Below are 27,814 nucleotides of genomic sequence, written 5' to 3'. Positions count from 1 at the left end.
GTTAAGGACTTCAGTGGCCACAAGATCTGGTTTCTCTCACAGGTGCAGATTTGGTCACAGAAGCTTGGCCAAGCGCCCACTGGTGAAAAGGACTCCCTGGAGGTGTTTCTGCAGCCAAGCAGTTCCATTCTGGAAGACCCTCCTGAGCACGAAAGGAATGCTGACTGCCATGTCCCGGTGCTTCAGCCTCCTGGGCTCCAGTTCTAGGATGGCTTGGGTCACCTGCTGAGAGCCATCCATCCTAGAGGTGGTTCAGAAAAGGATTCTTGCTGGTAGGCACTGCCCCTTGGCCTAGACGAGGGCTTGGGCACCTGTCTTGGATTTGGGAATGTGTCCCAGGAGGGAGAAAGGAGAAGTCGTGGAAGACGCCTCCTTGCAGCCGGCGTGCAGAGGTCCTGGTGGAACTGGGCCAGACCAGCTCAGAGGCGACAGTTCTAGCTGTGAGGGAGAGGAGAAGCCAGGGCCACCGGCTACGCCCGTCACAGTGGTCTCGGAGAGGCCAGGGTGCCGATCAGGTCCTGGGGGAGGCTCTCCCGGGCCTCCTGCATCCGTCGACGGGCCCGCTGGAATGCCTCTGCAACAAAGACGTGGGGAAGGGGGAGGGCTCAGCGCCAGCCGCTCACGTGCCTCCATGGTCAATGGTGGTTCCTGGACTCTCCCTGCCTTCCTGGACAAGGTGGTGGGTCCTGGACTCCCCACACCCACTCTGGGGTCTCAGCAGCAGCGATAGTTTCCAGATTGGCTGGCTTTTGAGCTGCAGCGAGTGGCAGAATCCTTGCCTGCTTCTAACAGAACACCCCCCCCGCCCCAGACATTATTGCATCTATTTCAGTGGGTGTGTGGGGCTGGGGCTGTCCCAGAGAACCCCTCCACTTCTGAAGCTGCGACTAGACCACTGTTTGGGGCTCAGGATGGAAGCAGACACGCTGCGTGGGCTGCGTTGTATAGGGGCCGTCCCCCCCCCCCCCGTGCTGGAAAGCAGAAAGAGGAGGGGAGAGGAGGGATCTGGCAGTTGGCATGTGGGGCATGGGGCACAGAGCAAGAGGATACTGACCAGGGAGACCCGAGTTCAAATCCCCACTCAGCCATGAAACTCACTAAGTGACTCTGGGCCAGTCACTTCTCTCTCAGCCTAACCCACCTCACAGGGTGGTTGTTAGGAGAAACACAACCTTGTCTATCACTCTGGGCTCCTTGGAGGAGGAAGGATGAGATAGAAATGTAAAAAACAAACAAACCGGTTCCCATCCACTTTGTCTGTCTCAGCTCCCCTTTTGGTGGAGTGCTACCACCACCTAGTGTCCGGCCAAGAGTCCATTGCCAATGACTCTTGCTGCCTGTTGAGCCCACCTTTCTGTGCGGAGCGAGCTCATGTCTCAGAGGCAGAATGCCACTCCCTCCCTCCCGCTGAGCCCGAAGGAGCAAAGGGGTCTGGCTCAGCAAAGGGCAGCTGAGCTTCCTACTCCTCTCCAAAAGGATATCTAAGATGAGGAATTACTAATCAGGACAGGCGGTAAGAAGCTGCCCTTTGCTGAGCCAGACCCTCGGTCCACCAGGGTCTGGCGCAGGGTCGTCTGCTCTGACCGGCAGCAGTTCTCCAAGGCTTTCCCCCAGCTCCTCTGGCCAGGGACTTTTACACCCAGCAGGCTTTACCGCCAGTTTACTGGGAGGCAGTTGTCCCCAGATACTGATGCAAAGAGTGGATTTGTTTTTACCCCAGATATAAAAAGTATTTAAAGACACAACTTTTCACCCAGGCTTTTAACTAATATTGTTTTAATGGTTTGAATGCTGTTTTAAAATATTCTTTAAAAAATTTTAAATTGTTGTAATGTTTCAAACTTTTTGTTTTTTAACTAATGTTTTATATTCTGGGTTTTTTTGTATTTTGTTGTGAACCGCCCAGAGATGTAATTTTGGGTGGTATAAAAATATGTAAGGAAGTAAATAAATAAATAAAAGATCGGGCTATACTCTAATGCACAGTGGAAAACCTGAATTGTGTGCAAACTGCTCCCTGATAACTCGCAGGGATTTCAGGGTCAATCTGGCCGAGATGTGGATGCACCCCCTTCATTCAGGAGGAAATGTGAGTAAAAGGGCTTCAAAAGCCCCGGGGGTGAAAAACGGCCTGGAGACGCTGCCAGGGACGGGACATGACACCTACTGCCTGCAGAGCGGATACTCCGACATCCCCCCAACCGGGAGGACTCTGCACCGTTCAAAGCACTCCCATCTCTCCCCACACAGTGGACGCCTCACCCAAGACGTTGTAGAGGGATCCCTGCTGGCTGAAGCCCCCCAGCCGGTCCAGGATGCTCTGCATACGCTTCCTCATGGAGCTGGACTCGAGGAAGGCCCTGCCGAGGCCCTGCCACATCAGACCCAGAACTGGCCTCCTCCCCAACCAGCTGTGGGACTTCAGATACATCTATGAAGTAGAGAAGCCAGAAGCCACCATGACTGCAATGAAGCCTCCATGTACAGAAGCAGTATTCCTGAGGAGAGAGCCACAGGAAAGAGGCTGCCTCCATCACACCTTGCTTGGGAGCTTCTGGTTGGCCACTGTGGCCGGCAGGATGAGATGGGACTTGAATCCACCAGCATAGGCTGTTCTTGATGTCCTTGGTCATTAGCTGGCAACCCTGTGAGTCGCACAGTAAGTGGCAGGCAGACGGTGCAACTCAGTGGGGCTTCCTTAGGAACATAGGAAGCTGCCATATACTGTCAGACCCTTGGTCCATCTAGCTCAGCATTGTCTACCCAGGCTGGCAGCAGCTTCTCCAAGGTTGCAAGCAGGGGTCTCTCTGAACCCGATCTTGGAGATGCTGCCAGGGAGGGAGCTTGGAATCTCTTCCAGGGCTCACACATCAAGTCTCCCATTCATATTCCTTCTGAATAATGGACCAGCCTGCAGGCTTCTCCCCTTGCCCTACCTTCCCTGCTTATCAAGGCATGCTAAGTTGACAAGAGGGCAGCCATCTTACCTGTCACAGCCCCCAAGCCCACCCATCAGAGGCAGGGCAGCTGCTGCCTTCAGAACCTTGCGGCGGACTCTGATAGCTTTTCCTGGGGACGGGTGTTATCGCACCCAGAACTGAGAAGGAAGCTGAACCAAGCAGATGATCCGACCACTGCGGAGGCTGGTCTGCCCTGTAGGCTTGCAGCAGCCAACTGGCACCTTTCTCCCCCCTGGCCCAGGCAAGCCCCACAACCTCCTTGCAAACAGTGATGTGCTGGGACGAGGCAAACGGCAGGAAGCATTTCTGAACATCTTTCATGTTCTTCCAGAAGCACAGAGACGTTTGCACCCATCTTGTGGGTTTACACAACTTTCTGGGACCATTACAAAAAACCACACTTGCCATGACTTGTCTGTCAGGATGCCATCCATGCCTACTGGAAGGGCTGGGCCCTTTAACACCTCCTGAAGCCTGAGATACAGAAGCAAGCTTGGCATGGGGAGTCCAGTCTTCAAGCATTCCAGGTCCCTGCTGCCCCCTCGAACCAGGCATCCAACAAGGAAACGCTTCTTGCCCTCCCTCCCTTCCTCTTATCCAACCTCTCTCACTTCCTAGCTGAGCCCGGCGCTTACTTGGACTGCTGCAGGCAGTTGAGCCGGAAGGTGACGCTGCCTGTGGTCTCCGTGCGGAAGCCAAATCGGCTCAGGCGGTTGCCCTGCAAGGGATGAGCACCAAATCAGGGGCTGGAGAGCTGGCCCAGAGGGGAGCTGGCCTGGCGGGAGCGGGCATGAGCGGTCTCTTGCTAAGCAGGGTCTGCCCTGGTTTGCATTTGGTTGGGAGACAACATCTGCGAGGACTCTAAGAGATTCCCCTTCGGGGATGGGGCTGCTCTGGGAAGAAGAGCCCCTGCCTGCTTGCATGCAGAAGATTCCCAGTTCCCTCCCTGGCAGCATCTCCAAGTAGGGCTGGGAGAGACTCCTGCCTGCAACCGTGGAGAAGCCGCTGCCAGTTTGTGCAGATCCTGAACTAGATGGATCCCTGCTTAGCTAAGGGGACAAGTCATGCTTGCTACCACAAGACCAGCTCTCTGAAGCTTCCTTAGGATTTTGCCCTTCCTTGCAGCAAAGGGAAGGAAGATACTGCCCCCAGGCCCAGCTGTGGACACTCACCTTGAAGGTGCCGGGCACCCTGGCGTAGGTCAAATCCTCCAGCTCTGGCGATCCCCCAATAAAAAACCGCTGCAGTTCCGAGAAGGTGCCCAGCTCCATGGGACGCCAGGTGGAGGCGGTCAAGGTGTGAGTTCCTATGCAAGAGACCAAAGCCCAGTTCACAAATTACGTGGTATACAGAGGTCTATACACACGGACATGCTCTTGTCTGAGTGACCATATGGATGTTCACTGCATTGCATGCGATGTGTCAGATACTGTACAATCTGCTGGTCGACCTCATGAGCAAAAAGATCCATCAAAAATTTAAAAATCCAGCTCATGTGAAAACTGACACAGATAATGATTTGCAAACCAGCATAATTCTAATATCTCAGTCTAATAACCATACATAGAAATGAGTACTCCAATTATAATATGAGCATACGAGGTCTAAATTCTGGTGAACATCCATAGGTAGATAAAATGGCCATTGCATAAATCCACAAATCCACTCCACAAATCTGCAATGAAAACTCAGTATATAACTATTCAAAATATAAAATCTTCAAGAGGATAAAATCCTCTAGAGATTACAAAAGAATCAAAAAGTCAAAGCAACACCCATAATGATGTGCCAGAGTTTATGTTTTCGGTGGATCTCTTTTGCTTTGTTGTTGTTGTTGTTGTTTAGTACATTTATTTTATTTTGTTTTTTGCATTTATATTCCACCCCATATACAAATCTCTGGGCAGTTCACAGACTGAAAACACAAACAATTAAAACAAACTGAAAACACAAACAATTAAAACATTACATCATGTAAAACCATCTAAAATAACGATCAATAAAACTCAATATCGTTATGAACTAAAAGTCTGGGAAAAGAGGTGTGTTTTCAGAAGTTGCTTAAAAACAGTCAGAGATGGGGAGGTTCTGATTTTGTTTGGGAGCGTGGTTCACCTGTAGATACGGCTGGGGCTCTACATCATTAGTGTGCCATTTTAAACCTGCCCACTTGCATTTCAAACCCTGCCCACCCCCCCAAAAAAGTCCTTTTCCTCACAAGCAATCCAGTGTTTAGAGCAGGGCTGCACAATTTTGGCCTGCCTGCAGATGTCGGGACTACAACCCCCATGATCCCTGACCACTGGTCACAGTGGCTGGGGATGACGGGAGTTGTAGTCCAAAAACGGCTGGAGGGCTGAAGTTGTGCAGCCCTGATTTGAAGAGAGGGTGCTGTTCAGCCACAGTCATGAGGAGGGGAGTGCCGGGGGCCCCACCGTGCCGAAAGCAGGCCCTGAGCACACCTTGGGAGGCGCCTCGTCTCACTCAGATGCCTAAAGGCAGAGCTCAGCTGCCGTACTTACCTGGCGTTGCTGGCAGCACCACAAACCTGTAGCCTCCCACACGGAACCTCTGCCAAAAATCCATGGAGAGGACCTCAAAGTAGAGCATGGGCCACTGGGGGAGGGAGCCTGGGGGGGGGGAAGGGAGGAACACCTCAGGCAGGCCGTCGCGGCTGGCCCTTGCCCAAGAAGACCCTCTGGGGGAGAGGCACTCTGGATGCTGAGGCTCGGCCCCCCCTCCTCCAGGATGGTCTCTCAAGATACCGCCCCAGCCCCACCCCTTGGTCCCATCAGAGGCAAGCTGGCTTCTCCACCCTCCTCACAAGTCCGTGGCCTGGCAGAGAGGCCACGGGGGGTACTCCGCCTTTGGGGCGGACGTTCTGCTCTGGCCCTGCGGTGGCTCCGTTCTTGGGGCGCCAGGGGTGGTGGAGAGGATTCTGGAGGCAGGGTGTCCTGTTGGGGTGGCCCCAGGTCCCTCTGGTCTGGCTGTCCAGGGTCCATGGGTCTCGTCAGGGCTAGGGCTCCCCATGCTTTCCCTTCCTCTTCCTTCTCTTGAAGGTCCGAGTCCAGGAAAGCCCCCAGGAGTCCTGACCGTGTCTCCTCTAAGAGGGAACTCTGGGGTTGTCGGCCACAACTCCCACTATCCCCCGCTGCAATGGCCTTCGGCGGGGGGCGATGGGCATTGTAGGCACCAACACAAGGGAACCCCAGGCATTGGGAAGCCAGCGAGCCCCTCGAGAGAACCACACACACACTCACTCACCTTCCAGCTCGTCCTCTTGGGTAAAGAACATCTTCAGGGTGAAAGGGAAGGAGAAGAAGGCCACCTTGTCCTGGGAAGGGAGAGGGCAGAGTCAGCGTCAGCCCAGGGCAAGAGGGACAGACAGAATCCTCGGGGGCAGCCATCTACGCTTCATGGGGAAAACACTGGCAAGAACTACACAGGAAGCTGCCTTCTTGGTCCCTCTAGCTCAGGATTGTCTCCCCAGACTAGCAGCAGCTTCTCCAAGGCTGCAGGCAGGAGTCTCTCTCTCAGCCCTCTCTTGGAGATGCCAAAGAGGGAACTTGGGGCCTTCTGAACGCAAGCGGGCAGATGTTCTTCGCAGAGTGGCCCCATCCCCTGAGGGGAAGATCTTCCAGGGCTCACACATGTAAATCTCCCATCCAAATGCAAACCAGGGCAGACTCTGCTTAGCAACAGGGACAATTCAAATGCTTCTATCAGGCAGCAGATATCTAGGAAGGTGCCGAAAGGCATCCTCTCATACTGCGCGGGAGGTGGCAATGGCCAACCCCTCCTGGATTCTACCCGAGACAACCCCAGGATTCGAATCGACACCGACTCGACAGCACACATTAACTTTACCACAAGACCAGCTCTCCTCCAGAGGAGACTACAGTTCCCAGCATTCCGTGTGCCAAGATGGGGCCGGGGCTCTAGAGGGCTCGGTTTCCCTTAAAGGGGCCTGCCAGGCACTGGGCCAAGCGCAGCAGTGGACATGGCCATCTCCAGGCAGGCCTTCCAAGGAGCAACTGTGATTCGGGGTTTGAGCCGTGGTGGGTGCGGGGTGTGGCGGGGGCGGGGGGGAGAGAAGCCGTGTCACACAGAGAGCAGACCCCGGAGGCTGGGGTTGCCCTCCACGGCACGTCCAGGATTCACAGGACCACGGGAGGAGCCTGCTCCAGACCACCAAGGCGAGACGGGGTGTTGGGCAGGAAAGCCTGAGCCAGCCAACGCCCAGGGCTTGGCGGCTGCCCACCCACCCCCATGTCCCCGCGGCTTACCCTGCCAAGCATCTTGGTGGCGCAAGTCTGTGTCACTCCGGAGAGCGACTGAGACGGAGGAGAGGACCAGCCTAGGAGAGAGTGAGGGGAGGGGTGAGGTCTGCCGGGAAAAGGTGGCGGCAGCCTTTACCATCGTGGCAGCGGATGGTGGGAGTCAGGGTTCCCTCCAAGGCCTGCGCACGCTCACACCTTTTCGGCTGTCTGCCCAGTTCATTTTAGATCCCGCTCAGGTTGAACCAGGAAGGCCCCCCTCTGAACGCATATGGTGCACACACACACGGCCTTGAGCCTGCCCCCCAGAACAAAGCTCATTCCGCAGACAGATGGGGGGGGAAATTAGAGAGGACGCTGATGGGAGTTGTAGTCCAACGCTGTCCAGCGACCCCGGTGTGAGAACCCCCTGCCTTAAAGCAGCCTGCAGGCGGGGCCTGGATCAGACGCCCGTCATGGAGAAACCAACGGCTGGAGAACAGGCGCGTGGAGGAGGAGTTGTGCCACCCGCCCGCCTGCGTTGCAGAGACTCACGGTTGGGCAGCTCCAGGAAGAAGTGGATGTAGAGATTGTCATACTTGTAGCCCTGGGCTGAAACTGAGAGCGAGGAGAGAGACAATGAAAGAAAGAAAGAAAGAAAGAAAGAAAGAAGGAAGGAAGGAAGGAAGGAACGGTGGGGGTCGATCCTAGGCCCTAACCCTCTCCCCATGACGTAGGTTAAGGAACCGAGTTTATCACCAACTCCCCACCCGCAAAGGGCTCTTGCTGGTCAGAGCCACACAGGGTGTGCCTGCCAGTGGTGAAGCCCAGCTGTAGGGGCCTCTTGGCCACCCCAGAAGGGGAAATTGAGTTTTGTCTCAGCCAGGGGACCGCAACCAGCTCTACAGGCATTCAAACACACCTTCATTTACGCACATACACAACTGCTGGCCCCTTGCTGGAAGGACTGAGGCCAGAACAAAGGGATGTGAGGCCAACTCGGGAACATAGGAAGCTGCCATCTACTGAGTCCATCAAGCTCAGGATTGTCTACTCTGACTGGCAGCGGCTCTTCTGGGTTTCAGGAGGGATTCTCTCCCAGCCTTAACTGGAGATGCTGCCAGGGACTGAATCTGAGCCCTTCAGCATGCAAAACAGGTGTGCTTTACAAGGGTTACATAGGAAGCTGCCATCTACTGAGTCAGACCCTTGGTCCATCTAGCTCAGTATTGTCTTCGCAGACTGGCAGCTGCTTCTCCAATGTTGCAGGCAGGAGTCTCTCTCAGCCCTATCTTGGAGATGCTGCCAGGGACTGAACCTGGGACCTTCCGTGTACAAAGCAGTGGCTCTCCCACTCAGGTACAGCCCCATCCCCTCGAGAGGGCTCCCATAAGGGGCAGAAGACTGAAAGGGCAAAGATTGCTTCATTTAGCCCCTGCCCCCCACCCCCAATTTCTGAGCCTGAGCATCTTTTGCTCTCGCTCTCCTCCCTAAAGCTGAAGTCCAGTCTGAAGGGACCCCCTAGCAATCCTGGGACCTCTCTGAATGTGGGGGGGTCTAAAACCTCTGGAAGTCTTACCGATTTCGCTGTTAACAAAGAGCCGGAGGGTGTCGGGAAGCGTTTGCAAGAAGAGGAAAGAGTGAGCAGATGGAAGCCAGAGACAGAGCTGGGATCAGGCAGCCCTTCTTTCTTAGCAAGGCATGCCCTGGGCACTTCTAACATGCCAGGTTGTCTGGGCAGTGCTCCAACCACCTTCAAAATGACGGGCCTCTTCTGTGATTGTGCAAGGGTGTTCTGAACATAAGAACAGCCTTGCTGGATCAGGCCTAAGGAAGCCCATCTAGTCCAGCAGCCTGTTTTGCACAGTGGCCCACCAGATGCCCCTGTGAAGCCCACAGGCAAGAGACAAAGGCATGCCCTCTCTCCTGCTGCTGTGACTCCCCTGCAACTGGGACTCAGAGGCGTCCTGCCTCTGAGGCTGGAGGTGGCCTGTAGCCCTCTGAATAGTAGCCACTGATAGACCTCTCCGCCATGAAGTTATCCAAAACCCACTTCAAGCCATCCAGGTTGTTGGCTGTCACCACATCTTATGGTAGAGAATTCCACAAGTGGATCACACGTTGTGTGAAAAAGTACTTTTGTTTGTTGGACCTAAATTTCCCGGCAGTCAATTTCATGGGATGGCCCCTAGTTCAAGTGTTATGCGAGAGCAGGGAGAAGAATTTCTATGAATCCACTTTCTCCACACCATGCATGATTTTATAGACCTCTATCCTGTCTCCCCTCAGTCATCTTTTCCCCCTCTAAACTAAAAAGCCCCAGGTATTGTAGCCTTGCCTCGTAAGGAAGGTGCTCCAGGCCCCTGATCATCTTGGTTGCCCTCTTCTGTACCTTCTCCAGTTCAACAATGTCCTTTTTTTGATGTGGCGAACAGAATTGTAAGCAGTACTCCAAGTGCAGTAGCACCATAGTTTTGTATAAGGGCATTATAATATTAGCAGTTTCCACACACACACCCCAATCTCCTTCCTAAGGATCCCTAGCATGGAACTGGCCTGCTCCTACACATGGAGGCTCCACTACCACCTTCCTTCGGCCTGTGTGGCACTTCCTATTGGAAACAAGCGAGCAGCAGGCACTCACCATCTGGAAGTCGGCGCCCACAAGGCCGTGGAGGTATTCCTTGTGCCGGCTGTATAGCTACGGAAAGAGGGGGGCAAGGGCTCAGGTGAGCCTCCAAAGCCGGGGAACTTGGGATGCCCACTCTCCCTTCCTCTGGGGCCACCACTGGAGGGGCTGGGATGCTGGGGAGTGTCAGAAGGCGTGTCAAGCCAAGACCCCCTTTGGATTCCTGCCCCGATGGGAGGGTTTGGCTCAAGTGACCTGGCTGATCCACCCTCCATTAATTTGCTAAGTGCGTAAACTAACTACTTTTTAATTCCTGCCTGCAAGGCAGATTTGCAAAATCAGATAAATAAAAAACCCAGCAAACGACGCCGTTCCAAAACCTGTTAAAAAACCAATCCCAATCTTAACCGGCCCGCCAGAGCAGCAGAAAGACAGAGCGCAGAGTCTCCGTTAAAAGGCCTGGCAGAATGTGTTAGCCTGCCTCCAAACAGGGACTTGAGGGTCCTAGGGAGGGGCTTGTACAGCACGGGGCCACCTCTGAGAAGGCCCCGCCGCTGATGAGTGCTAATCTTGCATCCACACAAGAAGATATCCTGAACAGGGCCTTCCTGGCAAAGCTCAAAGCACAGGGCCATATGGGAGAAGAGCGAGGAGGCTGCAAGGAAGTTGGCAAAAAGCAAGAGGGGCTGGGGTTTGGGACTCTTAGGAAGGGCCCAGGTGCATTTCTGGCCTGTGACTCCCCCGAGTCCTGGAATGCCGTGAACTCAATTCAGGCAGGAATGCTGGTCCCCACAGGCAACCCACAGCGGCCCTTACATCCTTCAGAACGCGCTGCTCCCGCTCCTCCTCCTCCTGCAGCACCTGGGCCGAGGCGTTCTCCAGGGTGAACTTCCAGAGCTCTCTCTTCTCCCCTTCCAGCTTGATCCTGCACAGCCACAAACGCCACAAGCAGGACTCGGAGAGCGCAAAGCAGTCACTGGCCCAGGAACAACCATAACCCTTAACCCACAAGCTGCTTTGGCCCCAACTGACCCCCTTGCGGACAGGAAGCTGCTGTCTACTGAGTCAGACCCTTGGTCCATCGAGCTAAGCAATGTCTGCGCTGACCGGCAGCAGCTCACAGAGTTTTGGGCACTTTCCCAGCTGGACCTGGAATGCTGCCAGGCAGTGAAGCAGGGGCCTGTAAGCAGATGCTCCACCACTGAGCGACAGCCCTATCCCCAAAGATTTGAACGCAGGAAGCTGCCTGATAATGAGTCTGCCCTTTGGCTCATCTCACTCACTATTTTCTGCACGGACTGGCAGCAGCTCTTCTTCAGGCAGGGGTCTCTCCTAGTTCTACCGGGAGATGCTGCCAGGGAATGATCCCGGGACCTTCTGCATGCTCTCCTGCTAGGTTCCGGCTCCGGCCCCCTCCGGGGAATACCTTGCAGTGCTCACATGTAGGCCAAATGCGACCCCAGGGGAACCCTCCCCAGCAAAGGGGGCCATCCAAGCTCGCTCCCACCCAACGGGCTCTCTCCACCCCACCCTACTCACCTGTAGGGCCCTTTTGTGCCTGTGAAGTCTGGCTTGACGGTGAGGACACTGTTGCTGTCCACTTTGATGGTGCAAAGAACGTGCTCAAACTCCCTGCAGCCAAGTCTGTGGGGAGAACGCAGTTCAGAGCGGCCCTGTCTCCCAGGAGGAGGATTGGCCGCGCAAGGCAGTCTGTGGAGCGGGGGCGCCTCGGACAGGATGCTCCTCTGGGACTTGAACCCAGGCGGAAGCCTCCTCCAGGGCTGCAGTGCACCCAACCCATGGCCCAGCCACCCCTATTTGGAAAAGGTGCCTCTTTGCCCAGCCAGCAGGGGAGCGACCCTTGCAGCTCGGGCAGGAGGGGCCTGGGTGAAACCCAGCCCTGACTCACTTGCCGTGGGGCCCCAGGTCCCCCCTGATGTACATGGTCTGCATCGGGGTGTTAATGACGTGGTTGTTCTTTATGAATTCCTCCAAGGGCTCCCAGGTGATGATCCGGGACTTCAGGGCGCTTCCTTCCCTGCCAGGAGCGAGGGAGAATTCTGTTGCCCACCACAAGCGAGGACACACTGCAGGGTCTCAGGACATGCTGCCGAATCGGGTCCCACCCAGCCCAGGGGCACAGCTGGCCAATGCACTCTGGGTGGCGCTACTCACACCGGCCGGCGCTCCTGACGCCGCCGCCTCACGTGGGCCATCCTCTCCGCCAGGTAGGAAGGGGCTTCGGTGGCGGACGTGGTCGCCCGCTGGCAGTGCTGGGAGGGAGGGAGAGAGAGGGCTGTGGGTCTCCTCCCACTGCCTGCGAGGGGCCGGCGGCGGTAACACAGACCCTACTTGGGCCCCACCACACAGCACTCCACCCTCTGATGTGGAGGAAGACCCCCATGGCAAAAGGTCCTCCAGGGCATCAAGGAGAGGGTCCAGGGAGAAAAAGGACCGCTGGGGAAGGACTGAGCTATTATTATTATTATTATTATTATTATTATTATTATTATTATTATCATCATCATCATCATCATCATCATCATTATTTTGCATTTATATCCCACTCTTCCTCCAAGGAGCTGAGAGCAGTGTACTACATACTTGAGTTTCTCTTTCACAACAACCCTGTGAAGTAGGTTAGGCTGAGAGAGAAGTGACTGGCAAGTCTCCTGGCTGAATGGGGATTTGAACTTGGGTCTCCCCAGTCCTAGTCCAGCACTCTAACCGCTACACCTTGCTGGCTCTCAAGCTGCCACAGCCAAGGCCCCTCTCTGCCCTGCCAGCCGACATGTGCATCTAATAATTTAGGACCGACAAGAGGAAGGACTTTTTCACACAGCGCATAATTTATCCATGGAATTCTTTGCCGTGGGGATGGCCACCAGCTTGGGTGGCTCTACAAGGGGCTTAGACAAACTGACAGGCCTATCAATGGCTACTAGCCCGGGGGCCAGCTCCGGCCTCTGAGGCAAGATGCCTCTCAATCCCAGTTGCAGGGAAGCAATGGCAGGAGAGAGGGCCAGAAAACGTCAGCATGGCGTAGCCTAGACAGAGTGAAGGCCACTAGCCAATCTGCCAAGCGGCCTTTGACAAATTAATCTCTTTTCCCCTTAAGCCCTATTTCTCCATCTGTGAAATGGGAGCAGCGTGACATCTTTATTAATACAAGGAAAATACAGAAAAACACAGTCTAGTGGTGTGTGTGTGTAAACCTGTCCCTCCAGCTGTTGCTGAACTACAATGCCCATTACTCCCAGCCACAATAAACTGTGGCTGGGGATGATGGGATTTGTAGCTCAGTAACAGCTGGAGGGACAGGTTTGCCCACCCCTGCGAGCAGGTGGTTCGGCATCAGACTCCTGTTCTGTTCCACTCCTGGAATGGTCAGCTCACATTTCCGTCCTCCCGCCCCAGCTCAGGGAAGGCCACTCTGAGCGTGGGTCAGCCATCAAACCCCACTCCAGGAAAGAGCAGGCACCTCCTCCAGGTTGGTGAAGCGGTCGTGGTCCGTGTAGGTGAAGATCCGGCAGTTCTTGTGCCCCCCGGACTTCTCTAGCTTCACAATGTCCTCGTGGTACTGCCGGTCTAACGGGCTCTGGCAGGTGGACGCGTTCTGGTAGAGATCCACCTCAAACTGAGCACAGCACAGAAACACTTTTACTTACGCAAATGAATCGCACTTGGAATGAAACTGCGACATTTGCCTTACGCTGGATGCACGTAGGAGGCTCACCGATGTTGCTCTAATCTAATGCACATTTGCTCGTGGTGTTATCTATTTTGTTACTGTTATGTGTTCTTAATGTTACATTTTAACATTGTTTTTCTGCTTATGTTATTGCTGACGAAATATGTATTATCCTATCAAAAGTCTTTATTATTATCAGTACTACTACTACTTATGTAGTACTATTAATGTGCACAAAGCATCACAATGCGCAAGACCACAGATCAATGGCCCCGAGCATCTTGTAGATTGTAAGCTCCTTGGGGCATAGACTTGTCTTCTTGTACGTTGTACGGCATCATACACATTAATTCGATGCAGAAGAGAACACGAAGGAAAGGAAAGAGAATGGCAGTATTGATAAGAAAAAGAAGACGTTGCATTTTTTAGTTCCTCAGGCTTCGTTAGGGGGTTGTGGCAATGGTTTCATGGAAAAGACAGATTTCAAGGAAAGATTCAAAGAATCTTGGAGAACTGATCTTGCACAGGTGTCCTGGACACAAGGGGCATCCAGGGAGAAAGGATGGAGACATCTGAGGGAGCAAATCGGGTCCCAGAGCATGGTCTAAGGTGCATGATACAGCCATCTCATTGAAGCTAAGCAGGTCTTGGTGTGGTCAGTACCTGGATGGGAGTCCCTTGTATGCTACCTTTGGGGCCATAGCTCAGTGGGAGAGCATCTGCTTTGTGTGCAGAAGGTTCCTGGTAGCATCTCCAGGTAGGGCTGGGAGAGGCTCCTTCCTGAAACCTTGGAGAAGCCGCTGCCAGTCAGTGCAGACAATGCTGTGCCAGACAGACCAAAGCTCTGGTTTGCTAGAAGGCAGTTTCCTATATTTCCATGAGGCAATAATATTTGGACAGAGAAGGGTGGTAGAGCTGGGTGTCTCAAAACTGCTATTTACCACAACTCACAGAATGATAAAAACAAACATGTGGGGATATCCATATCCACTGCTTTTGCATGCAAGACATTCCACAAGTGTTTATAAATAAATATATAAATAAGAGCTCAAGAAGCCGCGGCCTTTCATCAGGAAGACTCACCTGGCTAAAGAGTTTCTCTTGCCAGCCAATCACAGCCTCCTCTTTCTCCTCCTCAGGACGATGCCCACCTGAAAGACAGCCAAGGGACAGACGGATTTGGATGCCCCATCTCCCTCGCAGGCTTCAAACCCCTCTTAGCCCCTTTCCTTCTTCGCCTGCGGTAGGGCAATGAATGGACGTCCTTTGGGGTGCTGATGAAGCAGGGGTATAGAGCTGGCTTCCCACAAAGCCATTTCATAGCCATGTATTTATTTATTTCTACATTTATACCCCACTCTTCCTCCAAGGAGCCCCAAGTAGTGTACATAGTTGTGTTTCTCCTCACAACCACCCTGTGAGGTTGGTTAGGCTGAGAGAGGTGTGACTGGCCCCAAGTGAGTTTCATGGCTGAAGGGGGATTTGAACCTGGAGCTCCCCAGTTCTAGTCCAACACTCTAACCGCTACACCATGCTGCCTCTTATCTGGACTTGTGTCAATTAGCTGTAGCCAGCCGAGATGTTTTTTTGGGGAAGTTGCCAAAAATGTAGGGGGAGCAACTTATCTAGCCCCTATCAGCCTTAAGTGTGAACAACATCCAGCTCATTTTTAAAATCAAATTTGTAGACTGCCCCAAACTTCCTTCTCTGGGCAGTTTAAAACAACATAAAGCGGATGAAGAATGAAAAAACCATTTAACTACAGTCCAGTTAAAAAGCTTGGGTGAAAAAATAAAGTCTTTAGAGACTTTTTAAAAGTTGTCAGAGATGGGGGGGGGGCTCCGTTATTCAGAAATTATTTGTTTGTAAAAAATAAGTGTGTGTGTGGAGGAGGAGATAAACTTTTAGAGTGGGGTCAGGCCCACCCTAGTCCACCCCACCACGGCTACGGGGGACTGATGAGCTGGTGTGGGTATTTCACGACTGATTAATAAACCCGCAGCTGAGCCTAACACTGCAAGGCCGTTGTTTGCAATTCCAAAGGCAAAAGCACTCATTGCGGTGCTTGGGGGGCAGAGGGCAGTCAAACTGATGAGCTGCTGACAGGGCTGGCAGGGGGGCTGTTGCAGCTGCTGGAGCAGAAGGCTGGTGGAGGTCACTCGCTGGATGCAGACCCTGCAAGGGGGGAAAGCATAAACCGTTGGTACGTCTGGAGTACGAGCGAGGAAGAAGCCAAAAGGGCTGGGGCAGCAGGGGGTGGGGGAAGAAACAAAGGGCACAGAGAAGGTTGGACAAATAGTCCTTGACTCTAAACACTCCAATTCAGGGTCAGCCTATGAAACTGAAGGGCAGCTGGTTGAGATCCAATAAGAGAAATTTATGTATGTATTTTTGCAGGTATATCCCATTTTCCCTCCAAGGAGCTCAGAGAGCGGGACATGGTTTTATGTTTACCTTCACGACAACCCTGTGAGGTTGGTCAGGCAATTCAGAGTTAGTTAATTCAGAGTTTATGTAAGAACAGTCCTGCTGGATCAGGGCTGGAAGTGCTGGGTTGATAATTTCCCACATAAAACATTCTAACCCAGACACTTTTTTTGAATTTCCCCCTTATATTTAATTTTTTTTCTTAGATTTTTTTTTCATTTCTCAATTTCTTTCCACCCAAAGCTCTAAATTTATTTAAGTGTAACATTTAAATCACGCTAAATGCCATTTAATTTCCCCTGGTGGTGGAGTTTTCTTTCTAGATATATAGGTCAACCAACCTACCAAATAACCCTTAATTTCTAAGGACTCCTGACTTGGTGAAATGCATTCATTTCTATTTCCATTTTTTATTTTAGAGCACCAGTTAAGAACTAACCCCCTTAATTTATTTATTAACCCCCCTTGGTGCAGTTAATAAAAAACTGCATCAAGTCATCAGTCTTTAGAAAATGATCGATTGATTAAGTGCCATCAAGTTGGTGTAGACTCTGGTGTGGTTGCTAAGAGTTGACACGGACTTGAAAGCACTTAATCAATAAATCAATCAAATGCATTTCAGCAAGTCAGAAGTCCTTAGAAATTAAAGGGGGTTAGTTCTTAGCTGGTGCTCCGAAATAAAAAATGGAAATAGAAATGAATGAATATGAAATAAATATCCAAGTCGGGAGTCCTTGGATATTAAGGGTTATTTGGCAGGTTGGTTGGCCTATAGATTTAGAAAGAAACCAAACAGATTTCTTAATAAAACTGCACCAAGCCGCCATTAGTCTTTAGGAACTGATCAATTGATAGATGCCATCAAGTCAGTGTCGACTCTGGTGTGGTCGCTAAGAGAGTCAGCGTGGTGTTGATGTGTTTAGAAAACCAAAGAAACTCCATGTTTGCCCAGAATACCACATTCTAACTCAAAGTAACCCCAGCCCAGCTCAGGGACATCACGTCCTCTCATGATCAACGTCGTTATCTCTCTCCACTAAATTGTATCTAAGAAAATTGGTTCTCACAAGATTCTCATTCCTACTGAGTCTGTTTGATTGGCTAAAGGCGGACCCAGGGACGAACCGAATTCACACCAGTGTAGTGGCGAGAGTGCTGGACTAGGACCAGGGGGACCTGAGTCCAAATCCCCATCTAGCCGTGAGACTTGCTAGGTGACTCTGGGCCAGTCACTTCCCTCTCAGCCTAACCTACTTCACAGGGTTGTTGTGAAAGAGAAACTCAAGTATGTATGTACACCGCTCTGGGTTCCTTGGAGGAAGAGTGGGATATAAAATGTAAAATAAATAAATAAATAAATATCATCCTGATGTTTTTTAGAAAACCAAAGCAACTCCATTTTACTTAGAAAACCTAATTCTAACTTAAAGTAACCCCAGCCCAGCCCAGCTCAGCTCAGAGCCATCAAGGCCTCTCATGATCAACGTCATTATCTCTCTCCACTAAAATGTATCTAAAGAAACTTGGTTCTCACAGGACAGTTTAGAAAACAGGATGTAACCAAATAAGGGGTGATCACCAGATGAACAATGAATCTTTCGCATGCGTACTAGATACTTAGTCCACCATTTTGTTGCCAAGTATACTATGTCTAGGGTGTCAACATCATTCAGATTGTCTGTATAAATGTAAGATGCACCTGTAACCAATTTGTATCTCAATGCAGAGCAATAGCCCATTGATTTACCTTGCTGGCTGCAGCAGCAAATAAAATTGCCTCTAATTGATCCTCATTGAGTCTGTTTGATTGGCAAAAAGGCGGACCCAGGGACGAACCAGTATTCACATCACCAGGTTCAATCCCCTGGCAGCATCTCCAGGTAGGGCCGGGGGGGAAACTGCCCTTAAACCCTGGAGAAGCTGCTGCCAGTCAGTGTAGACCACACCGAGCGAGATGGACCCAGAGTCTGACTCGGTATAAGGCGGCTTCCTGTGTCTCTGTGTTCTTAAGGGGCCCTGATCCTTGCCACCCTGTGGCCCACTCTCTGTGGATGCTCTGCCTGCACCACAGAGGAGCCAGGGTCACACTGGTAGGCATAATTGCTACGTAAGAAGTTGCCTCACAGAGTCAAACTCTCCATCCAAATAGCTCACATTTGTCTACTCTGATTGGCAGCAGCTCTCCAAGGTTCCAGGCAAGAGTCTTTCCCAGCCCTACCTGGAGATGCTGCCACTAGGGATAGAACCGGGGACCTTCTGCAGGCCCAGCAGATGCTTTGCCACCGAGCTATGGCCCCATACCTTAGAATGCTGCTGCCTACTGAGTCAGACCCTTTGTCCATCTTGCTCAGTATGGTCTACACTGACTGGCAGCGGCTCCCTAGATTCCTATGCGAATCCTGTCCCAGCCTTGCAGTAAGAACAGGGAATTCCACTACGGAACAGAGCAGAGCAAAGAAACTTGGGGGTACTCTTCCCTTCCTTCTGTGGGTCTTGCTGTGAAGCATTGCCTTCCTCTTCCTTCTCCCCCCTCCAGGTCCGATGTCAGCTCTATCACCAGTCGATGCAGCAGTACCTACTGGAATGCCATGAGGTAAGGCTGGTGGCCCGTCTGAACCCATGTGGCATAGCGGTTAAGAGTGCCAAACTAAGACTGGGGAGACCCGAGTTCAAATGCCGCTTCAGCCCGGAACTCACTGGGCGACTCTGGGCCAGCTGCTTCTTCTCTCTCAGCCTCACAGGGTTGTTGTGGGGGTAAAAGTCACCAAGTCCGCCACTCTGGGCTCCTTGGAGGAAGAGCGCGATGGGGTCCCAGAGGGAGGCGTCCCTTTTGCCTGCCTTTGGCTAAAAGGCGGACCCAGGGACGAACCGGTATTCACATCAATCCTGCTCTCCCTCCAAGGTGCCCAGAGAGGACCTGGTCACAATAGATTTACCCTCACAACCACCCTGCGAAGTAGGCCAGGCAGCTCATGCCTATTTCCATTTCTATTCCACAGCAACGAGCTTTAGAAGTCACCACAGCAAAACAAGCAGGAATAATAATAATATATAAAACAAATCAATTCAGCGCCCCCCCCATGCAGCCCACCTGGGGGGCTGCAGCCCCCACCCCATTAAACCCCAGCCCCGCCCGCTGGCGGGGAGGGGAGAGGGAGGCCCCTGCTAACTATTTATTTAAAGTATCTATCCGTTTCTGAGGAGTGGGCTGCTTCTTCTGGCAGCAGAGGTGCTCGTCTGGCAGAGTGGGCTCATGGGCGGGAGGTGCCAGGCCCGGGGCGGGGGTTAAAAGCGTGGCCGAGAAATGCGCTTTCCTGATATGCAGGTTGCGGATGGCGTCCCGGGAGCGGTAGACCGCCACGCCCGTGTCTTCGTTCCAAGCGGCCTCCGTCATCGCTGCTTTCTTCCCTCAGGGGAGGTGGAGGAGCATGGCGGCGGCGCTCCGAGTAGGCCGCGTTTCTATGGAGACGGCAAGATGGCGCCCAGCTCGTCCGCTTGCTTCTCTCAGGAAAGGAGCGCGGCTGGGTTTCCATGGAGACGGTAAGAGGCGTCCTTTCAGTCCCAAGCGCCAGTTCGGGCAGAGCCTTTGCAGAGGGAGGAGCACTGCTTGAGAGCTCCTCTCTCCCTCCTCAATTTAGGACTTTCTTTGCTCAACTGTAACGGGACAGGGTAAGGTGGTTTCGGAAGCTGGGAGGGAGGGAGGGTGGGACTTCGGAGGCAGCGGTGGAGGCTGTATTTTTGCTTTCTGTTTTCTTCGGCCTTCGCTCAGCCCCCGGTCCCAGCCTCCGTCTCCCTGCGGCGGTCTGGGCCTCCGCCGCCATTCCCCCTCCCGCCACCCACCGCGGCCCGTGTCTCCGGCCGGTGCGGCCACCCAGGGCTCCGGCGGCCCGCCACCCACCACCGCGGCCGCGGCCCACAGCTCCAGCCGGGTCCTCCGCTCCCTGGGGCCTCTCCCTTGTCGCCGTGGGTGTCCTCTGGGCAAGGCGGCGGCGGCCAGTGTTCGCCGGCGCCGCTCACCCTGCTTCTTCGGGGCGGCCGCTTCTGGCCGCCCAAGATGGCCACCGGGTGCCGGCTGTCGTGTCTCCCTTGCCCTGTTCTGCGCATGCGCTCCGCGCATGCGCAGAACAGGCCAGGGAGGCACGGACACACGCTTGGTGTCCGTCCACGGATGGACACCAAGCGTTTTATTAGAGAGGATTATTATTATTATTTAACACATTTATATACCGCCCCAAACCAAAGTTAATGATCAGAGCTTTAAAAAAAAAAATCACTCCATGTTATTTAGTCCAAATTATCATCAGTGTTGGGCAAATTGTTGATCGGTTGTGCTTTTGTGCAGTCTCAGTGCTTTCAATGGTGCACGCAGGAGAATCTCCTAGTGGATAGGACCCCGTGACTTAGGCCTGTTTCCCATCTCGGGTGCCACAGAAGCTCTCTACCAGCCGCAGTGGTGCCTAAGATTGAAATAAGGTGAACACAGGAAGCTGCTGTCTACTGAGTCAGACCACTGCTCCACCTGGCTCAGCGTTGTCTACACTGACCGGCAGCAGCTCTCCAAGGTTCCAAGCAGGAGTCCTTCCCAGGCCTACCTGGAGATGCTGCCAGGGAGTGAACCTGAGCCCTTCAGCAGGCCAAGCAGGCGTTCTGCCACTCAGCCTCCAGCCTGCCTTCAGTAACAGCCACACACACACACACACACACACACACACACACACACACACACACACACTCATGGATGCGCTGTATTTCAAATAGTTTAATTTTAAAAATATTCTCTTCAGTGCTAAAATATCTCTCTGCTTCCCTGCACAGCCAAGCCCTCCTCGCCGCAGCAGGGCCTTGATCACAGACTTGATTCCACATGCTGCTCGTGATGGAGGGGCGGGAAGGGGGCGGCACTGGGGGGCCCCGAGAAGGCCAGCTGGCCACCCCCGGAGGGTATGGGCTGCTCCGGGCGGGACCCCTTCCGCAAGGCCTGTCGAGCCCCACCCGAGAAGGCCCTTTCCCCACACGGAGGGCTTCCCTTCAGAGAATGCCCTCCCCAGCCCCGGGGAGGGGGGCAGAACTCTTGGTGCCCTCCTCCAGTGCGGATGGCTTCACTCAGCAACTATTGCACAGCATCCCAGTTTGGCTCCCTGCTGGCCCGTCCCCTCCTCCTCCGCTCCCTGCAGCAGGAGGGGCGGGCCACGAGGCCCCAGTCTTCTCCGCCCCAAAGGGAGCCCATGAAGAGGAGAGCCAATGAAAAGAAAGAAAGAAAGCCAGCGGCCTCGGCCAGAGTGGGAGGGTCAGGAGGGGAGGCAAGCCGGCTCCTGAGGCGGTTGAAGGGAGGATTCTGCAGATGGCAGGGTGGGTCGGCTCTCAGAGGGGCAGTACACAGGGCAGGGAGAGGGGAGGAGAAGACCCCCACGGTATCTGGGGGGGCCATGACAGCAAAAGGCATGGGAAGGGAGCAGCCTAGCTAGCTCGTGGAGGCCGCCTTGCAGGCCGCGCTCTGCTCCAGGCAAAATCTCTTGAGCGGAGGAGCGCCCGAGTCCTCCTCCCCGCTGGGGGCCTGCAGGAGAGGAAGGAAAAGGGGGCTGGTTAGAGTAGGTAGAGCGCACAGGGCTGAGGATGAGCCTGCCATGGAGAAATGCCATCTAGTGGTGATGCTTGGTACGACAAGGAATTAATTGCTTCGGAGCACACCACATAGAGCTATAGGCTCCTCTGAAAGGCCGCTACTGCCATCTAGTGGCGATGCCAGGTAAGATAATGAACTAATTGCTTCTGGGCATACCACATGGACCTAGAATCCGCTGCCCTTGAGGTGAACAGAAGGCAGTGATCTTCATAGGAACGTAGGGAACTGCCTTCTACTGAGTCATACCTTTGTTCTATCTAGCTCTGTATTGTCTGCACTGACTGGCAGCGGCTTCTCCAATGTTGCCCCTTTAAAGAAGCCCCTTTAAAAACTGGGGTTAAACACAAGTTATATCCATATTTACCCTAAAGGAAGAGGACTCTCAGTTTAAGTTAACACACACCCCCACCGATTTCTAACATCAAAGAACTGGAGAAAACCTAAATACAGTATCTACTCAGTAGACAGATATTTACTGAACTAAAGACCAATGACCTTCCTACAGGAAGAGAGAGAGGAGAGCTGGTCTGGTGGTAGCAAGCATGACGTCCCCTTAGCTAAGCAGGATCTGCCCTGGTTGCAGATGAAAGGGAGACTAGAAGTGTAAGCACTATAAGATCTTCCCCTCAGGGGATGGAGCTGCTCTGGGAAGAGCAGAAGGTCCCAAGATCCCTCCCTGGCAGCATCTCCAAGATAGGGATGGGAGAGACTCCTGCCTGCAACCTTGGAGACGCCGCTGCCAGTCTGGGTAGACAATCCTGAGCTAGATGGACCAACGGTCTGACTCAGTATATGGCAGCTTCCTATGTTCCCATGTTTGTTCCTATATTTGGAAGAGTGCTACTACCATCTAGTGGCAAAGGGTGGCATGGCAATGAATTAATTGCTTCTGGGCATGCCACATAGACAGACCTATAAACCCCTAGAGCCAGCTGCCCATGATGAATCTGCAAGAACGGATTGAGCATTGAATGTTCCCTTTTGCCAGATGAGCTTCAAGTTCTAGTACGACGGGAGGAGGAGAACAGAGTCTCTCCGCTTTCTCCACATCATGCATCATGCTCAATGGCGAAGCAGTTTAAATCACTCCTTGCCACTTGGCTTCACCTCTGGGCTCTGGTCTGCCCATTCCCCTGCTCTTACCTCAGCTTCTAGAGGAACGGGTTCCTCCTTCGTCAGGGTCGGAGGCTCATCAGCTACTTCGGAGGGAGGCAGGGCAGGCTCTGGAAGGGAACAGGGAGAAGGAGAGGTTAGTGGCATGGTCAAACTTTCGCCGGACTCATAGGGGGCAGATGTTGGCCTACAATCCCCATAATCCCTGGCTATGGGCCACAGTGGCTGGGGATTATGGGAGCTGTAGCCACCTTGTGGCACAGCAGAGAAGTAACTTGCCGAGGGAGCCAGAAGTCGCCGGTTCGTATCCCCACTGGTATGTTCCCCAGACTATGGGAAACTCCTCTATCGGGCAGCAGCGATCTAGGAAGGTGCTGAAAGGCATCATCTCATACTGTGCGGGAGGAGGCAATGGTCAAAACCAGGAAGAGAGATGGGGGCCTTTTTGCAGCCCCAGGCCAAACTACTCACCTTCCAAGGCTTCCTGTCCCAGCATGGGGGGCTGCGAGTCATCGGCGCGAAAGTCGGAGGTGTGGGTGGGGCTCATGGACTCGCTCTGCTGGGGGCTGGGGCTGGAGGTGGGGCTGCTGTCCGCCTTCAGCTGGTAAGTGTCCGAGAGGGAGCTCTGGTTGCTGTTCTCGTCTGAAACGGCAGGAGGAGAGGGCTGTGGCGGGAGCGCGAAACGGATGGAGGGGATTTGTGCTGGAGCATTTCCCGGAACAGGGATTCCCAGAGGTTGTGGACTACACTTCCCATAATCCCCAGCAACAATGGGTTTTGGCCTCTGCACAGCACCCTTTGGCACCTTTGGGAACTGCAGCTGGGGATTATGGGAGGTGTATTCCCGAACATCTGGGAATCCAGGGAACACTGCTCCAAGCCCTATGGTTGGAGGGGCTTGCCACATATTAGCACGCAGAGTCCAGTGTTCCCTCTAAGAGATATTCCCAGAGGTTGTTGACTACAACTCCCATAATCCCCAAGCAAAAGCCACTGAAGAGCTGGCTTGTGGTAGCCAGCATGACTTATCCCCTTTGCTAAGCAGGGTCTACCCTGGTTTGCTTTTTGAATGGGAGACTGCATGTGAGCCCTGGGAGATCATCCCTTTAGGGGATGGAGCCTCTCTGGGAAGAGCATCTACATTCCCAGTTCCCTCTCTGGCATCTCCAAGATAGGACTGAGAGAGATTCCTGCCTGCAACCTTGGAGAAGCCGCTGCCAGTCTGGAAAAACAATCCTGAGCTAGACAGACCAAGGGTCTGACTCAGTATATGGCAGCTTCCTCTGTTCCTAATAAGCTGGGGATTCTAGGAGTTGTAGTCAACAACCCTTGGGAATCCCTCTTAGAGGGAACACTGGAGGGGTTGAGGGCTGGCAAACTGGGCCGGCCAGCCCATTTCCATGGCTGGTCATCCACTGGGCAAGAGCCCCCCTTCCCAGCGGTGGCTCACCCTGGAACTCCAGGAGGAGGGAAGAGTTGGCCGCAGCTTGGGCTGGAAATCCGTTGGGCTCCCGGACAGCAGGGCTGCTGGGCTTGGATTTCTCTTTCTTGACGGACGGCAGGTGGCGGTTGGGGAGAGAGGAAAAGGGACAGTGAGTGGCACCTCTGGAGTGTCCAGTCGGGGGCGCCCTCTTTGCAGCCCACAGTGTGGCCGCCAACCCTGGAAGGGAAGGGAAGGGGAGCCCCCCCATGCCCTCCCTGGCTAGGACAGGCCATAAGGCCCTTTGAGCAACCAAGCATTCTGCTCCCAAGAGACTCACTTCTTTGCTGTCAGCCACGGGCACCCACTTGAATATCCGCAGGGACGTGTCTCCCACCGTCACCCACTTCTTCTCCCTGCCTCGGGGCACAAGGAAGATTACATACAACCCCAGCAGCCTCTGCGGACCAGAGGCGTCCAGGACAGCCGACAGCGCACATCTTGGGGGGAGGCTCAGAGTCTGGATTGCCTGTGCTGAGACACACAGGAAGCTGCCTTCTCCCGAGCCAGACCACTGGCCCGTCTATCCCAGTGCGGTCTACACGGGCCGGCAGCAGCTCTCCAGGGTTTCAGGCAGGGGTCTTTCCCAGCCCCAACTGGAGATTCTGCCAAGGACTGAATTCGGGACCTTGCAAGCTTTGAAGAACAAAACAAAAGCGGCACAGGAAGCTGCCTTCTAGCAAGGCAAACCATTGGCCCATCTCTCTGGCCCCATGTTGCCTACACTGACTGGCAGCAGCTCCCTAAAGTTCCAGGCAGGGGTCCTTCCCAGACCTTTCTGGAGAACCAGAGACTGAAGCTGGGATCTTATATGATTATTATTTTACATGTATATCCCACTCTTCCTCCAGGGAACCCAGGGCGGCTGTCCTTCTTCTGCATGTCAATGCAGGTGCTCTACTATAGAGTCATGCCCCCAAATGCCTACCAGTGTAAAAGGGATTCCCAGATGTTGTGGACTACAACTCCCAACATCCCCAGGGGTAATAGCCTTTGCTTGCGGGATTCTGGGAAGTTGTCGTCCACCACATCTGGGAATAATCCTTCTTAGAGGGGACCCGGATACCTACAAGACTCCCTCCAACTCTAGGACTCTAGGATTTATTCACATTTTATATCCCGCTCTTCCTCCACTCTGTGCTGTTTGTTGTGCCCCCCACAAGGTAGACAGCTCCTGTGCATGGAGGCTCTGTTCCGGATTGCCCTAGGGAGCCACCTTTGCCATCTGGGAAGCAGACCACTGGCCGACTTTACGGGATAGAGCTGCAGGCAGATGGCATCTGATGGTGGGCTCGGGAGAGGCCTCGGGCCTGATCCGGCAGGGCTGTGGAGGAGTCTGCATTGCTCTGGAGCAACGAAATGCTGCCTGCCAAGGAGAGTTCCCCAGCTGCCATCGCCTGCCCCCACCCCGGGCCTGCTGCTTGCCCCCACAAGGAGCCTCCTCGCCAGGCGTGCCCTGGGCATTAAGCGCGCAAAGGGGCTATGCAAATGAGCAAAGGGGCTATGCAAATGAGCAAAGGGGCTATGCAAATGAGCAAAGGGGCTATGCAAATGAACAAAGGCGCAGGAGGCCAGAGGCGAGGAAGTACGTGAGTGACATATGCAAATGAGTACAAGCTGCTCTCCCCCCTTCCTCCCCTGCGGCCTGCAGCAAACTGGGTCAGTCGCAGGTAGGCGCACCAGTCTCCCTGGCAACGCCCACGCCCTCCGCTCCCTCGGGGTGCGACTGGCCCAGCGCCACGCCAATCCACACCACCCGAGCAGCTCCCTCCCCGAGCCAGGATTGGCCGCCAGCTCCACCAATCGGAACCCTCGCCTCGACCCTGGCTCTTTAGCCGGCACGACGGGATTGGCCGTTTCGGACAGGCCCCTCCGCCCGCGCCAAGCGGTCACCGCGGGTTGGCTGTTTCGCTGTCACCGAGGCCGTGCTTGTCGCAGATTGGCTGATTTGCCATTAAGCCCCGCCCACCCGCGGCCCCTCCCTCGTTTCTCTCACCATTTGCGAACGCGTTCAATGGCCGCCATCACTTTTTTTATGTCATCCTTGGCGCGGCTGCGGGTCTCGGCCCGCACCGACCGACCCGACATGGCGCCCGACAGCCGGCAGCCCCAAATCCCGCAGCAGCTGTCGCCACCGTCCCCAGCCGCGCCGCGCATGCGCGCGCCCTCCTCCGGGCAGTGCGTATCGCGTCACCACGACCGCTCCGCCCCAGGAAGCGGCGCGCATGCGCCTGGCTAGGTTGGCGGGTAACTTGCGTTGGCGTTTGGAGCACGTGACTCTCCCCGGGACGTGCGTTCTGCAGATGCTCACAGGAACTCCGTGCTTTTTTTCCCCTTCGATTTTTTTTTTTAGTTTAATGGGGTGGTTTTTTTTAGAACTGGACCTAAGCGTAGGATTGAGCAGCGAGTGCAAAGCGCTGCATGTTATTTAGAAGGCGCTGCCCACGTGACCCGCAAGGGACATGCACCCCCCCACCCCCGCTCAGCTTATTTAATACATTTATACCTCATATAAAATCTTTGGGTGGTTTGTAAATTAAAACATTTATTAAAGATTATCCTCTCTAATAAAACGCTTGGTGTCCGTCTGTGGACGGACACCAAGCGTGCGTTCGTGCCTGGCCTGTTCTGGGCATGCGCGCAGCGCATGCCCAGAACAGGGCAAGGGAGGCACGAACGACAGGACCCGGCGGCCATGTTGGGGCCGGGAGAAGGAGAAGTGGCCGCCGCCCACGCCAGGAGGAGAGTGCGGGCGAGGTGGCGGCGCAGCCGCGGCCACGGCCAGAGGTGGCGGTGGCCGCGGCGGGGCAACTGGCGGCGGGAGTGCGGGTGAGGCGGCAGCGGGGCCAGAAGCGGCCGCCGCAAATGAAGGAGAGAGGCGCCGGGGGAAGAGGCAGCGGGGAAGCTGGCCGAGGTGGTGGCAGAGCCGCCGCCGAGGCCTGGCGCCGCCAGTAAAGCCAGGCGGGGGGGAAACCTTGGGGCCCGATCCCACCATTCCTGTCCCCCCGCCAAATTACTAAGGGCCAAATTCGCCCTGAAAAATGCAGCCGCCGAACCGCCCTCCCAGCTGCCCGATCCCACTGATGTGTTTTAGAAAACCAAAGTAACTCCATTTTACTTAGAATACCAAAGCATCTCCAAGTTTGCTTAGAAAACCTAATTCTAACTTAAAGTAACTCCAGCCAAGCTCAGAGACATACGGCCAATGTCATTATCTCTCTCCACTAAAATGTATCTATGAAACTTGGTTCTCACAAGATTCTCATTGTTCTTTGCTGACAAGTTAATAAAACAGGATGTAACCAAATAAGGGTGATCACCAGATGAACAATGAATCATTCGCATGCGTACTAGATACTTAGTCCACCATTTTACTGGCACGTATACTATGTCAGCATCATTCAGATTGTCTGTATAAATGTAAGATGCACCTATAACCAATTTGTATTCAATGTGGAGCGTGAGCCCCATTGTCTACCTGCTTCTGCAGAGCATTAAACCAAGCCTCTAATTGATTCCCACTGTGTCTGTTTGATTGGCTTAAGGCGGTCCCAGGGACGAACTGAATTCACATCAATTTGGTGCCGTGACACTCGGATGTGACTCTGGGTGGACAGTCTGACCCATCACGGGAC

The 27,814-nt window shown here is 53.9% G+C and overlaps 2 protein-coding genes across 2 annotated transcripts; both read right to left on the bottom strand.

The window, feature by feature from the left end:
* Window positions 1–348: 348 nt before the first annotated feature.
* On the bottom strand, window positions 349–19,663 carry MKS1 (MKS transition zone complex subunit 1). The gene is made up of 19 exons (XM_053275291.1): window positions 19,134–19,663; window positions 18,703–18,807; window positions 15,641–15,711; window positions 14,620–14,687; window positions 13,327–13,482; window positions 12,021–12,118; window positions 11,755–11,883; window positions 11,385–11,489; window positions 10,662–10,770; window positions 9,861–9,917; window positions 8,796–8,838; window positions 7,772–7,834; window positions 7,247–7,317; window positions 6,225–6,294; window positions 5,483–5,590; window positions 4,133–4,266; window positions 3,596–3,678; window positions 2,263–2,360; window positions 349–574 (listed from the first exon to the last, which is right to left on the bottom strand). The coding sequence occupies exons 1-19, from the start codon at window positions 19,355–19,357 to the stop codon at window positions 480–482; spliced, it is 1,887 nt and encodes a 628-aa protein (XP_053131266.1). The 5' UTR covers window positions 19,358–19,663; the 3' UTR covers window positions 349–479.
* A 1,044-nt stretch (window positions 19,664–20,707) lies between these two features.
* Window positions 20,708–26,368, bottom strand: BCL7B (BAF chromatin remodeling complex subunit BCL7B). Its single transcript, XM_053275146.1, has 6 exons — window positions 26,176–26,368; window positions 24,460–24,535; window positions 24,150–24,246; window positions 23,171–23,341; window positions 22,730–22,809; window positions 20,708–21,517 (listed from the first exon to the last, which is right to left on the bottom strand). Exons 1-6 carry the CDS (start codon window positions 26,334–26,336, stop codon window positions 21,425–21,427), a joined length of 678 nt encoding a protein of 225 aa, XP_053131121.1. The 5' UTR covers window positions 26,337–26,368; the 3' UTR covers window positions 20,708–21,424.
* Between the last annotated feature and the right edge of the window lie 1,446 nt (window positions 26,369–27,814).

The sequence above is a fragment of the Hemicordylus capensis genome, chromosome 12, assembly GCF_027244095.1.
Source record: "Hemicordylus capensis ecotype Gifberg chromosome 12, rHemCap1.1.pri, whole genome shotgun sequence".
In the NCBI taxonomy this organism is placed as follows: Eukaryota; Metazoa; Chordata; class Lepidosauria; order Squamata; family Cordylidae; genus Hemicordylus; species Hemicordylus capensis.
The sequence above is the reverse complement of the archived record's forward strand: the minus strand, read 5'-3'. Positions and strand labels throughout refer to the sequence as shown.

Bases quoted from the DNA above. Each gene is read 5' to 3' on its own strand.
- BCL7B (XM_053275146.1), bottom strand. From the start codon at position 26,336: ATGCGCGGCGCGGCTGGGGACGGTGGCGACAGCTGCTGCGGGATTTGG. The intron at 24,536-26,175 runs GTGAGAGAAACG...GCCCCGAGGCAG, and splicing joins ATTGAACGCGTTCGCAAATG to GGAGAAGAAGTGGGTGACGG. The intron at 22,810-23,170 runs GTGAGTAGTTTG...GTTCCCTTCCAG, and splicing joins GGGACAGGAAGCCTTGGAAG to AGCCTGCCCTGCCTCCCTCC.
- MKS1 (XM_053275291.1), bottom strand. From the start codon at position 19,357: ATGACGGAGGCCGCTTGGAACGAAGACACGGGCGTGGCGGTCTACCGC. The intron at 7,835-8,795 runs GTAAGACTTCCA...CCTCGCTCTCAG, and splicing joins CTTTGTTAACAGCGAAATCG to TTTCAGCCCAGGGCTACAAG. The intron at 7,318-7,771 runs GTGAGTCTCTGC...ACTCTCTCCTAG, and splicing joins CTTCCTGGAGCTGCCCAACC to GCTGGTCCTCTCCTCCGTCT.